Source organism: Pieris brassicae, chromosome 10, assembly GCF_905147105.1.
Source record: "Pieris brassicae chromosome 10, ilPieBrab1.1, whole genome shotgun sequence".
In the NCBI taxonomy this organism is placed as follows: domain Eukaryota; kingdom Metazoa; phylum Arthropoda; class Insecta; order Lepidoptera; family Pieridae; genus Pieris; species Pieris brassicae.
The window spans coordinates 4,874,526-4,888,242 of NC_059674.1; the positions used below are offsets into that span (position 1 = coordinate 4,874,526).

General features: G+C 33.0%; 2 protein-coding genes across 4 annotated transcripts in view; one reads left to right on the top strand and one right to left on the bottom strand.

Annotated features, from left to right (window-relative positions):
* The first annotated feature begins 3,384 nt into the window (after window positions 1–3,384).
* Window positions 3,385–9,242, top strand: LOC123715030 (zinc finger protein 583-like). Its single transcript, XM_045669815.1, has 7 exons — window positions 3,385–3,613; window positions 4,081–4,239; window positions 4,432–4,533; window positions 4,771–4,866; window positions 5,898–6,057; window positions 6,793–6,944; window positions 7,696–9,242. Exons 1-7 carry the CDS (start codon window positions 3,449–3,451, stop codon window positions 7,843–7,845), a joined length of 984 nt encoding a protein of 327 aa, XP_045525771.1. The 5' UTR covers window positions 3,385–3,448; the 3' UTR covers window positions 7,846–9,242.
* A 1,314-nt stretch (window positions 9,243–10,556) lies between these two features.
* LOC123715033 (limbic system-associated membrane protein-like) overlaps window positions 10,557–13,717 on the bottom strand; it is a 107,764-nt gene continuing 104,603 nt past the window's right edge. For all 3 annotated transcript variants that reach the window (XM_045669818.1, XM_045669819.1, XM_045669817.1), the window contains exon 11: window positions 10,557–12,256. In XM_045669818.1, the coding sequence (XP_045525774.1) occupies window positions 12,116–12,256 (141 nt within the window). In that variant the 3' untranslated portion in view covers window positions 10,557–12,115. The remainder of the gene's footprint in view (window positions 12,257–13,717) is intronic.

Below are 13,717 nucleotides of genomic sequence, written 5' to 3' on the forward strand. Positions count from 1 at the left end.
TTGTAATATTTAGATAGTAAAGATCCCATTCCTCTGTCAAATAGAACATACATTAAATTACCTACATATATATAGCTCCAACATGGGCCTCGATTTCATCCACGGTAAACCATAATTTAATCAATCATTGTATTGTAATTAGGAAAATAATAATTCTAATAAATCGAGGTAATATTACTAACCGAACGTGAGTGAGAAAGATATGCCAGACAAAACTGTAGTTGGTCAAACATTGCGATGGTTGTGTATTTTAAGAAATATTTAAACGATTCATAAGAAATGTAAAAGATTTCTACCATTTACTAGCAGGCTGAGTAGGCCTAGGGTGGCAGATTTTTCGGGCGGAAAATTGGTAAACCGAATTTTTTCCCTCAGAAATCAAAATGATTTATGTATTACCGTCTAATGATTTACAGATAGAAGTCTGTAATAAATTTGGTGATTTTAGTCATTCAGTGTAACAATCTTTAATTTTCTAGAGAAAAACAACTCGTTCGCCCCCAACCTGCAATCGACCCTTGCGCCCTCAGCTCACATTTTGTTGGAGTGAAAAGAACGTAATTTCTGAAAATATATTTCTCTCTACCCTATTTCCCCTATCAACCTATAGGGGAAATAGTACCCATGTCAGTCCTACTACCGGTTAGAGGCGGCTGAGATCTGGATGGATTTTGTTATAAAACCCAAAAATGATGTTATATCCATTTTTACCAAAATTGTTGGATTGAAAAATATTATAGGACTTGACAATTCTAAAGGCAAGGGCAAAAACGTCACATCGAAAATTTGTTTTATCCGCCACTGATTACTACTTAATTTTTTAAAGTTAAATTACTACTTAATTTTATATACCATAAATATTCATATAGAACATTCAATGTCATATTTGTGAATTAAAATTCTATTTAATTTCTGCATTATTTCATTCTCTAGGGACCTCGAATAAGATTCGTTCCCGCTTATATTAGGTCCTTACATATGAAATTGGCGTTTTATCGTGCTGGCCACTTTGACCTCAAATACCTCCTCTTTGGTTAGGAATTTCAATTTTCAATTTGTACAGCTATTTACTCATGTATGTTCATGTTCAGTCATGTTGCAAAAGAAAACATAGTTCGTTTTTAGTTCCAATGTTTTCGTGCTGGAAATTTCGACCTGCAGAACAAGCCCCGCGGACGGCCTGAAACCCAAGTTGATAATGAATTATTAAAGGCTATCGTGGAAGTGGATCCATCTCAATCCACGTTCGAGTTAGCTGCAGGCTGCGGTGTTAGTGATTTGTTGCTGTTTTAATTCACTTGCAGCAAATTGGGAAGATTAAAAAGCTTGAAAGGTCAAACGCGCGTCGACTGCTGCGTTACATTACTGAACCGGCACAATAATGAAGGTATTTTAAACCGAATCATTACCTGTGATGAAAAATGAATTCTTTACGATAATCGGTACGATAAGCGCTCAGCGCAATGGTTGGATCCTGGCCAGCCAGCCAAATCCTGCCCCAAGCGAAAATTAACCCCAAAAAAGTTACTTGTAAGCGTTTGGTGGACTAGTGCCGGTATTGTTCATTGCAGTTTTCTCAAATCTGGCCAGACTATTACGGCTGATGTCTATTGTCAGCAATTGCAAACCATGATGGAAAAGCTAGCGGCTAAACAACCTAGGCTGGTCAATCGCTCCACGCCCCTGCAACTTCACGACAACCACACACTGCACAACAGACGGCTACCAAATTAGAAGAGCTTCAATTGGAATATCTAAGATATCCTCCGTACTCCCCGGACCTTGCTCCAAGAGATTGCCATTTTTTTCGAAATTTGGACAACTTCTTGCAAGGGAAAAAATTTAACTCTGATTGGGCAGTCCAAATCGCCTTCACAGATTTTATTGATTCCCGTCCGACTGTTTTTTTTAGTAAAGAGATCAATGAACTACCTACGAGATGGCAAAAGTGCATAGAAAACAATGATTCATACTTTGATTAATTAAATATATTATATTTAAAAATATTCCACTTTTTGTTCCTCCCATACAAAACGTCAATTTCATAGGTAAGGACCTAATATACGCTATAGCCGTTTAGTACAAAAAAAAATGAGTTTCTGCAGAACATTAGGACTACAGATACCGGCAAACATCTCGCATAAGCGATTTTTAGGTACCACAGGGAGGGGGACGACGGGTGGCGGTGCACAGCGGCGGAACAGTGACGTTCGCGGGATTGGTAAATCAATTGACGTTTATGTCCCGCGCTCTGTACTATGCGCAAACTGTCCCCCACTCCCTTGTTTAATGCTCAATAAGTTTGTCGGTGTCTGTACTAATAATTCCCCATAAAGCGTAAACAACTTAATAGGCAAGCTGCAACTTCCGTCTGATTTATAGCTTATTGTAGACAACCATCCCTAACATAAGCAGCGTACCTTTAATGTACCCATCTGTGTTGCCGTTGCGTTAAAATTACATAAAGCCGTTTGTATAAAAACCGTGTAAATTTAATCTAAATACGCTTCAACATGATATAATCACTCCTAATCTAGTGAAATGTGGTAATGACTAATGTTTATTACTAATACAGCCCGCTGGGAAGTGTAAATTTTCCTCAGGACCAAAACACTTGAAGCGCCACGAATTTGATCAATATAACTCTTGTATCATTATTTCATGTCAATATAGCTCTTGGCATGACAGTTGTCCAATAAATATTTCTTTGTTATCAACACTTGGTATATCGATATAAATGTGACAAAATCGATTGTCAAATATTATTTATTAAAATAGGTTATTTATACACGCGCTATGCACATTTAAAAAATAATATATTTAACTACGGATTTTGGTTTTATACGTTAACTGTGTTATAAAAATTTAAACATACTTTACAAGCAAATCTCTTTGCTAAATCATAATAAACATGTATTCGTTAAGATTTATGACAGTATTTGTGCAAAATTATTTATTTATGGCAACAATACTAATTTCCGTCTTTACTCTTTAATAAACCTTTTTGTTTGTGGCATGTATGTTAATCGATTTTTTAGTACAAAAAATCGATATAGACGTCTCATTAAGTCTTATGTGTAATTTGTTATCAAGTTTCAAAAAAGTTCATAAAAAATAAACCTAGATATTTGAATATATCAATATAAATGATTATTATAATAAAAAATAAATTCTACCAGTCATAATCAGATAATTTTCTTTCTTGTCATATACCCATAATTTTGTTTATATGATGTTACATTGGTACATTTTGGGTACAATAATCGATTTAATTACTCAATACCGGAAGTGGCAATATCAAGCGACGCCACGCTACGACGTGGTGACGCACCCACAGATAACTGTCATGGCGGCCATTTGTCACTAGCTCATTAATCTGTGATGGCGGCGTAGTATAGAAAAGTATTAAAATAAAGCGTAGGTAACCGGGTAATCTGTGGCTTCCACTATGAGTTCAAAACCAAACAACACATTTTATTGTTCATTTGTTAGCATCCATTATATTATCTGTGAGTGCGGAGATACTTTTCCTACAGAAGATGAATTAAAGTTACATTTGGAAACCGATCATAATCGGCTGAAAATTGAAACTTATGAATTCAAATGTGCCACGGTAAGTGATAACATCGGTACAAGATCACAACAGAATCTATTTGTTACAATAGTTGCAGCATAATACTTTCTTTATTTGTCGCTATTTTAATATCCACATACTCTATATTACCTACGTAATCTACGCTTTAAAATTTCGCTATATTGCCTTTTGGGATATCTATGTCAAAAAAGGCGGGATAACCTCAACCTAAAGCTATTAAATATACAAAACGTATAAAATGGCGGGAGAAATTCCTAAAATAATTCAATTTGCCTCAAGAACATAGGGCATTTATAAATACTATGGACCAGTCAGGTTCATAGGAGTCTAAAGTGGCGCTAGCGTCACGTCCTTATTGTCATAGCAAATTTTTTTATTGTCTTATAAGATATAGTGTCTTATGTTCATTGGATTCATGATTTTTGTAACGCGACAAAAATCCAATTGAATGCTGTATGTCCATACATTCTTTTAATTTTCTACAGTGTGAGAAAGTTTTCTCATCAGAAAGAGCCTGTTTGTCTCACCAACGGATCCATACGGCTCCTCAGCCCCGCGTATTCCGCTCTCCAGACTCTTTGGGAAAGAAAAAGTCTAATGGTGTTAAAAGACATGTCTGTGAGAACTGCGGCAAACAATATGCTGTGAGTATACTAAATATAATATGACTATGATGTATAATACCAGGATATATCTTTCTTTCAGGGTTTCAAAGTTTCAGCATATATTTAACTTACCTTTGATCAAATTTTACCATTCATAAAGTAAATATTAAACATTTAATAAAGTATGTATGATGACTAGTCAATTCATAAAAGATATTTGTATGTTTACAGACAAATGCAGCTCTCCGCTATCACCAGCGTGTGCACACAGGAGAGCGCCCATACAAGTGTTCTTTATGCCCTAAAGCTTTCACTATGCCCCTTTTCCTACAGGTATTAATTGTTTTTGTTTTTTTAATTAAACATCACATGTTTAGTCATAAAAAACGATTTAGTTGAATTTACAGTTTCCTAAAAAATAAAAATATCTATGAACTTTTATCAAGTCCAAGCTTTTTTAGATGAGGTCTACCATCATTAAAATAAATTATATTTTTATTAAATTTGTCTTTGTATTTTTTTGATTGTGGTAATAAATATTGTATTTATATATGATATGAAATGTTGTAGATCCATGTTCGCACGCATACAGGTGAGCGTCCATACCAGTGTCCACATTGTCCCAAAGCTTTTAGCAACAAAGCAGCACTGCTTAGACATGATCGGGTGAGCACTCTAATATTATTTTTAAAAAATATTCAAACTGTATCTGTCTAATTATTGCATTTAAACTGAATTTTGTGACTTTATAAATTTAATTTGTTTATGAACTAAAAGTTTTACAAAAACTACGATTTATTTCTTTCTACTAATATTTTTACTATTTAACAATTGAAGTGATGGAAGACATTGGTGGCATGTCTTGCAACTAAAACTTGATAGTTTGTGTCAGGCATAGTAGGTTTAATAACTCTTAGACTATAAAGTGCACAATGTAACAGAAATATGTCTGTATGCCCAAGGGTTTTTGAATTTTCTTACTTTTATGCATATAAAATAGAGTATTATCTTTTGAAGTCTATTAAAAAATTTGATTAACGTTTATGGTTAATAAGTGTTTTCATGGAATAGTTTATTAAATTTTTTTATGACTACATAAATCTATATAATGACTATTGTTTATTTATTCAGAGGAATGGTAAAACTTTGGCAACTATATAATAATTAAAAATATTATTATAATTAAATGCAAGTTACATTGTGTAAATTGCAAAATATAACCAATTTTTATTAATAAATGATACATTTATAAGAATTATAGATGAAGAGCTTTCTTAGGTAGAATTCATCAGGATGTACTATTATTATAAATTATTGTAAATTTTATTGAACTTACACATATTATTAAAAATAGATTAATTCTTATGATTGATGTGTATTTGAAATTATTGTTCAAAGAACCATTAATGACTTTTTTGTATGATTAGCTCATACTAAGGGAAATTGGCAATGTGTGGCAATTAATAGGAAGATTTCATTTGAATTAGCAAAAGGCCTGTAATATCAAATTATATAGATTTTTATATATAAAATAAAGTTATTAATTATATGATATAAAAGAACCAGTAGTAAAAATATTGAAATATTCTTTGTTTGATATTCCATTTATCAAAAAAGCATTACTAAAATTAATAACTTCTAGCTTTATATAACATTGTGCTATTTCAGAAAATATCTCATTGTTTAACTTATTTCAGGTCCATACAGGTGTGAAACCCTATGGTTGTCCCACATGTGGCAAGACCTTTACCCAATCAAATTCCATGAAACTTCATGTCAATACTGTACATCTAAAAATGCCCGCCCCATACAAGAGCAAGAGCCGAAAGCTGAAAGATGCTGAGAGAGAGCGAAGACGTAAGTATTCTTATATTTTTATTTATTACATTCTGTGACAAATTGCAAGTTTTCAATAAAAAATGTCTTCTCTGTCTTCTATCAAGTTTTGAGTTAATGTCAGTAACATACAATATTTATAAAGAATAAAAAAAATAGTATTTCTCACATATATCCCCTAAAATAAGTGTCAAATAACTGAACATTATTGATTTTTATATAGGAACTAAATTTGTCCTGTCGCTTTGACCTTACTATAAAAAAAAATTGTGTTATCTTTTAGTTGGGTGAATACTAAGACCAATAGCCAGTTACCATGGTTATGTTATTTGCATATAAAATAGATAGTAATAAAAATGTACTTCTCTTAAAAATAGTTTGTTAGTATATTTTCCTTAATTATTTAAGGGGGTTCCCCCTTGCAATATAGGCAAATTTTGATCAGTTTTTTCTTCATTGTTTGGCCTCTCTGGTTTGCACTTTATTGTTTGGCCTCTCTGGTTTGCACTTTATTGTTTGGCCTCTCTGGTTTGCACTTTATTGTTTGGCCTCTCTAGTTTGCACTTTATTGTTTGATTACCATTATTACTCCCCCACAGTTGCTTCTAGAGTAAAATTGTTCTCTCTAGTTCACTAGTTTTTAGAATAAGGCTAAGTGACTTTCTATAAAAAAAAAAACGAAATGGTCAAATTGGTGGAAAATTTTAGGTTAAAGAGGCTTAACTGAGTTATATACAGTAATTTGAAATTTGACAGGTATGGCAATGCAAGCTGATGTTCGCATACAAAAGACAGCAGTCCAAATTGAAAGTCCACAGAACTTGCCGGAAGCAATTAAGACCGAGTTAGTCTATGAAGATGATATTGTGTACGCAGAGGAAGCTGATGCTCAGGAAATCTATGAAGAGGTAAAATTTAATATTTTTTATAGAGGGTAAAAACGGGCTCACATTATATATGAACTAATTGTTGCATGGGTGGCTAGAGTTGCTGGCCTTTAGGAATAGGTACACGCATTTGTAGGTTTTTTTTTGTAAAACCATTTATAGCTGTTTTAATAATTTACATGTGTTGATGAGTTATAACCGCTGAACTTGTTATATTGTGAATTTTGTAATTTTTATTCTATATAACTGCCACTTTAAATACTTGAAGTTTATAGTTAGAATACTTTGTAACGAAAATACTTAAAGAGTATAGACCAATTTACAAAGAATTTGTGTGTGCACGTAACGCACACGTAAGAAGTGAAACTTCTCCATGACCTTATTTTTTAACAAAGTTCCACTATATGCAGAATGATGAATGAACTTTACCGAAACTGGTTAATTAAAGTTTAACAAACGGCTTTATTATCATATACATGCATACAAATAATACAATTATTTCATTTTACCTTATCACTACTGAGACTATTACAGAATTTCATTAATTGTAATAGAATTATTACTATCATTGTTATCGTTATTATACATTATTGTTATTATAATGGCTTCGAATCTCTTCGATTCAACGATGGTAGTGACAAGAAAAAAATGTGTCGGTAACTTTTTTTACAACGCCGATACTGAAATTTAAGTTCTACGTAACATAGGTATATTTATATGAGAAATTAAAAAAAAAACGAGATATGCCGCTAATTATGAGTTTTCCTTACAGTCCGAAATCCCGGTATACGCTGGCGAGGAGCTCTTCCACGGAGTAAAAGAAGAGCAAGAGGAAGAGATGATCTTCTATGAAGAAGAAGTCGAATACCCTGAAGTTATGTATGAAGAAGTTTATGAGGTCACAGAAGCTTATAACTCATAGGAGTGATAAATATTTACGTTAAAAAAAGCATAATGCCGAGGTAGAACTCTTATCTTTAAAAAATAAGGTTCAATAGGTAAACCCTAAAATTTAAGTTTGTATAGAATTAAAATAGTCTATAATCACAATTTAATTTAGGCAGTCATACACGTGAGCACTAACATCAAATAAATTGTAATAAACGCGTTATAAAAGTGTATTCGAAAGTACAATGGAATATCTTCTCGAGGCGTTCTAAGCTAACTTTCATTCATTATTTGTTCTGGAAAAACACATAAAAACACTGTTAACGCGCCATCTGTTGGTAAATAGCCGAACTATTGCGATTTGAAGAAAAGGCAAAAATACTTCAACATAATTACTACACAAAATAACGACGATGTTTAATATAAAATAAATTATCTATGAAATATTCGTTCTGTTATAATTTAATGTTCATTAAATAAAAATCTTAACAGATATTTCACTGCTAATTTGTAACTAGGATCATCGAAGAGATATATTATTGGAAAATTTCATGAAAGAGAGAAATTAAATAATAATAGTGAACAAGCTCAATGTTAAATTACTGAAAAAATCAAATGCACAAGATCTAAGTATGACGTGAGCTTTAGCTAAGTACGCTTTAGAAATCAACTTTAGATGTCTCTGAATCTTTCCCTTACAACCGTACTCAGACTCGTCCGTCAAATTTTATTTAATTATAATTCTTGCAACATAGCTTCCGCATTTAATGCCGTCATTAACTTCTGACTTAAGGAAGCATGAGTTTGTTAGTTAATAAGTTTATTAATGACTTTGGGTACGGCTGTTGGTGTCTTTAAAATAAATTTTAGATTTAAGTTAACATAAGTACTGTATATAAATTTATAAGTGAATTATTGATTCCTGCACAATGTATTAAGTTTGTTTAAACGAAAAGCTGTTTTGCATTTAAGTACTAAACGCTTTTCGATATTAAGCATTCGTATACGTCAAATGGTCAAAACTTTTCGGCTTCATACAATTTGTCTAGTTACATGTATGTATTTCTATTGCTGCTTCGTTTTAATTCCAAATACGACCATGGAACAATATTTTTGTTCGACAATATATTGGTACTGTCCTATTACTATAGCTATTCGATTATTGGTATTGTTCGTGCTATAGTCTGATTAGTCCATAATGGTTGTATCCATAGACAAACAGAAATATGAAGTTGTCTATTGACAACTTCATATTTAGTCAAATGTGACAGTTGTCTTTTCGGTTTAAAAATAAATGGCCTTAATGGCCCTTGGCCTGCCTTACATGATTCACTTTCCATGTTTCGTCAATATTGAACATAACTGTATGTGGGTGTCTATGCAATAAATCTAATGCATAAAAAATGATTTTTGTATAATATAATAATAAAACAATTATTTGCATAGTTTTATTCTACCCTAGTATTGAATTTTGCGTTAAGGTGAAAATCTATTATTTTTTAGGAATTATGGAAAAGGTATAAATTAGGTTTTTTCATAGCATTGTAATATTGCCAGATAGGTTGCTCCTCCATACTTTTTGGGGTATGGAACAGACATTTAGGGTTAAGATACTTCAAGTCAAATAATAAAAGACGTAAGTAATAAAGTTACACGATTTATTACTACAGGTCGGTTTACTGAAAAAAATTCAAAAACTGCCAATCTATAATATTTTTTACAATCTTATATAATTCTAGATTACATTCTACTGTTTAATTACGGCCGATAGTTTTATATAGTGTGTTAGTGTAGCTTAATATTAAACAACATATATTTTCTTAAATTTCTAATACAATAGGCAATTTAAGTTAAATTTTTAATGCTATACAAGATAGTATTCATTTTTGCTCGTGTTCGCAAACTTAAAACACATACATTAACAACTAAGGATAGCATAATATTTCCTATTGCTTTGAATTTTTACACAATATGACTTTTTTAAATTAAATTAAATTGCTTATTATTAAGATACACTAAACCTTATGAAGCGAAGTGGCAGTGGTGATTTAAGAGACGGGTGTGAATAATATTAAGGAATGACAAGTTTAAAATTTACATTCTTAATTTTATTCGGGTGTAATTTAATTGTATCGATTACAAATCGGATGGTTAATAAGAGTATGGGAAACAATATTTTAATCGTAAATAATGTATTTATAACTTAGATAATAATTGATAAGTTCGACTTTTGACATACACGACGGACAAAATAATTATCTATGTATTGACAGAACACACTATAGCTTACAGCGGGCGGCATCTTATAAAAATGTATTATATTTTTTTAGACTTGAATTAGATGATAGGTTTAAATATTAGTATCATAGTTCTCCGCAAGTAAGTTGGAAATGTTCGTTGAATACGCAAAAGCCGATATTTTATTACTAAAAGTAAAATTTCAAGCTAAATATGTATTAATTTATAAGAAAAAAATAGTTTCACAACCGACTCTTATTTTAATAGATTATAAACTAATGATGTGTTTAAATATTGCTTTAGGACTTAAAATAAATATTGCACACATAAGGTGTAAGGTGTTATCAACGTTAATGGAAAATTTGAATTTTGAAACACTACGATAAAATTAACAATTAAAACAATAGTATTTGCCGCTTAAAACTATTGCCGTCTTTCTTTGATACGTAGTAGATGAAAGGAACAGCTATGTCATTAAATAGCCGTCAAAAGTAGATTGACGTTTGAGTATTTTCAGTTTTATCATTTGTTGTATGACAAGAAGGGTTTTGCTTACTTGACGTGAGTTACGCCGTATTAAAAATGTACTTTAATTATACAAACAATTCTCTTCGTTATTAAAATTTTGCTACCCGGCTTGTGGAGAATGGTCGGTAAAAAAATAAAATAAAAACGCATAGCTTGTATAGAACAAAAAAACATTTTATGAATGTATTTGAAAATATTTACAAGAGCTTGCAAAATATGTTATTGGCAAGTGTATCATATTTGCTAATGCTGATTATACACGTGAGAGTTGGTCAAAACTTTAAATAAATTCACAAACAACTTTAGAACAAAATGACAACTATTGATAGATTAATTTACAGTTGCAATGTGTATTTTAAATGAATCATATTTTATTGAAGCATTGACTGTTTTTATTTAATCTCTCCAGATAAAGATCTGCACGGGATACACGTTGTCACGATATACGCTGTATCTGGACGTGGTTCACACTTGTCACGTGACTATCTATGATTATGACTCGGATAGGTCACAATCCAATACTTTATTTATCCAATATTTTGACAAAAGTCATTCCTAGCGCTAAGTCGTGACTTTGAAATCTAAATACAAAACATTGTAGTAGGTCAATTAATAACTAAATAATGTAGAAATACTAGCCAATCACGGAACTTCATAAGCAAATATAGACAACTTGCCTTTAGCCTAAGTCTAAATTAGCGACACTATCACTAACACTTTTATTGCTTATATTAAATATGTCTAGATATAAATTCATTCATATGGATGTGATGTTTGAAAAGTAATACTATGTGTTGTCGAGCGACACATAAGAATGAGACAACGCCTTGTTCGAATTCTTAAATTCACCGACAACCTTGAATATTTTATTATTAAAAAAACATTATCTATAGTCTAACGCTTATGTCGAGAATATCAAAATTTTATGAAAGTACATAAATAAAACCATGGTCTACCAAGGAGTAAAACTAGGGCCGCTAGAATTTATTTTATATAATGTTGAGAAAAAGATTATTCTATATACAAAACTTAATAGGCCGATTTACAAACATACAAAATTGGTCAAATAAGTAAATCTGTCTGAAATGTAAGGAAAAATTACGAAAGTTGGATTTAAATTAAATTTTAAATGGCTTAATCACAACACTTAGATATTGTATCTGTCATGTTTTTGTAAAAGGAAATTGGAAATTATAAGTATTTGTATATTGAAGCTTTCACCGTTGCTAGAACCTTAATGTTAAATGACTAAAGACTTGTTATAAGATGAAAATGTTTTACCAAAACCATGACAGATGTAGAAACTTCTACCTTAGATACTTTGGTGTTATAGTAGTAATCGTTTAACGATAATTATTTCTACATATTACATGGATATAGTATGTAAGAAATTCCTCAAACTCTATATCCATATAATCGAAATTACCTAGACTTAAAACAAAATATACATTTAATATAAAATATCAAAATTACAATTCAGGTATAAAAGTTATTCTGCGGGAATAACGAACGGAAATGTCAGAATTGATGTTGTCTAGTCATCCGAAGGCGTAAAGCGAGCAAACTAGCAGCGAAAACGTCAGTCGTATTTGAGATGCCGACGAGAACATAGGTGAGAGCTCATTCGCGTGTACAGAGTGTGCCCCACCCAGGGTGTGGAATTGGAAGATGTCACTTACCTGTTAAATAGTGATTATTAATTTAAGACAAAAGTAACAAATATACATATGTAAGTAAATCGAAATAATATTGATTTTTCTAGTAAAATATCAGCCTGTAGGTGATTAGTACGTGTCGTCATGAAACAATAATTTGTTCTGAAAAGAACAGTTAATTGCGTTACCGTTAGGACAACTTTTTGCCGCGCCTCGATTTTATTGTCTACGCACCCTTCGCATCTTGGTACCACATGTTACCACTAGTGGCCAGGTAGGATAATTTTTGTATATAAATCTACAGTTTTTAAAAATTAGACACATTCCACATTCCATCTTCACCTCTTCTCAACGAATTATTAGGAAGTTTTATTTTAACCAAATAAGAAACAAATCAACATAAACCAAAACTACCCTAAAGTGGTGACCCCGAGAAGAACACCAAGAAAATTGAAGATGACGAACACAGAAAATTCCGGTGCAGAGCGTCAGGTTTCATCACATCCGTCGAGCCAAGAAGTCTCCGGTATCTCACTGTCGCTCCGTGTCCCACCATTCTGGCGCGACCAGCCGCTCCTCTGGTTCTGCAGTTTCGAAGCAGCAACCGCCGATCTGAAACGAAGCCAGGCCCAACTCGCCCAGATGGTCATCGCACAGCTTGAAAAGCAAGATATCCAAAACATCGCTGATCTCATTTGCTCGCCGCCGGAAGCAGATTACTACAACACCATTAAAGACCGTTTAATATCGCTATACGAAGAATCTAACAGCGCACAAACGAAGAAGCTACTGTTGCAAGTTGAGCTTGGAGACCAGAAACCCAGCCAGCTGATGAGGCAAATGAAGCAGCTTAACAAGGACAAATTTCCCGAGAGCACCATCAAAATGATGTGGCTCGAGCATCTGCCGCCACACATTCGTTCCGTGCTAGCCATCAGCGAAGCGTTTAAAATCAAAACGACGCTTGACGACCTGACCTTGCTCGCGGACAAGATGATGAAAGTCCACACGCCGTCGCAACACATCGCTGCCGTCGCAACGCCTTTCACACCTGTAGCATCGCCACCAATTCCAGAACAACCAACCATCGACACCCTTATCGGTGAAATAAGAAGGTTGTCTTTGGAAGTTGCCGAGCTACGAGTACAACCGCGCGACAACTACCGCAACAGTCGTTCTCGCTACCATTTACAATCACGCTCGTGGAACGCATCAACAAAGCGCAACGAAAACCGACGAGAGTCGCAGATGGAAGATCGAAGCCGGAAAAAATCCCCAATGCCGTACTGCTATTACCATCATCGCTACGGTATGGACGCGAAGAAATGCACACCACCATGCAGTTTCAAGCCCATAAATCAGTCGAAAAACTAAAAGTAACGCTGGCCGCGGCGGGAACCGGCGTTACCGAATCATCACACCGCCTTTTCGTTACCGACAGGGTAACGAAACTTACCTTTTTGGTCGACACAGGAGCCAATATAT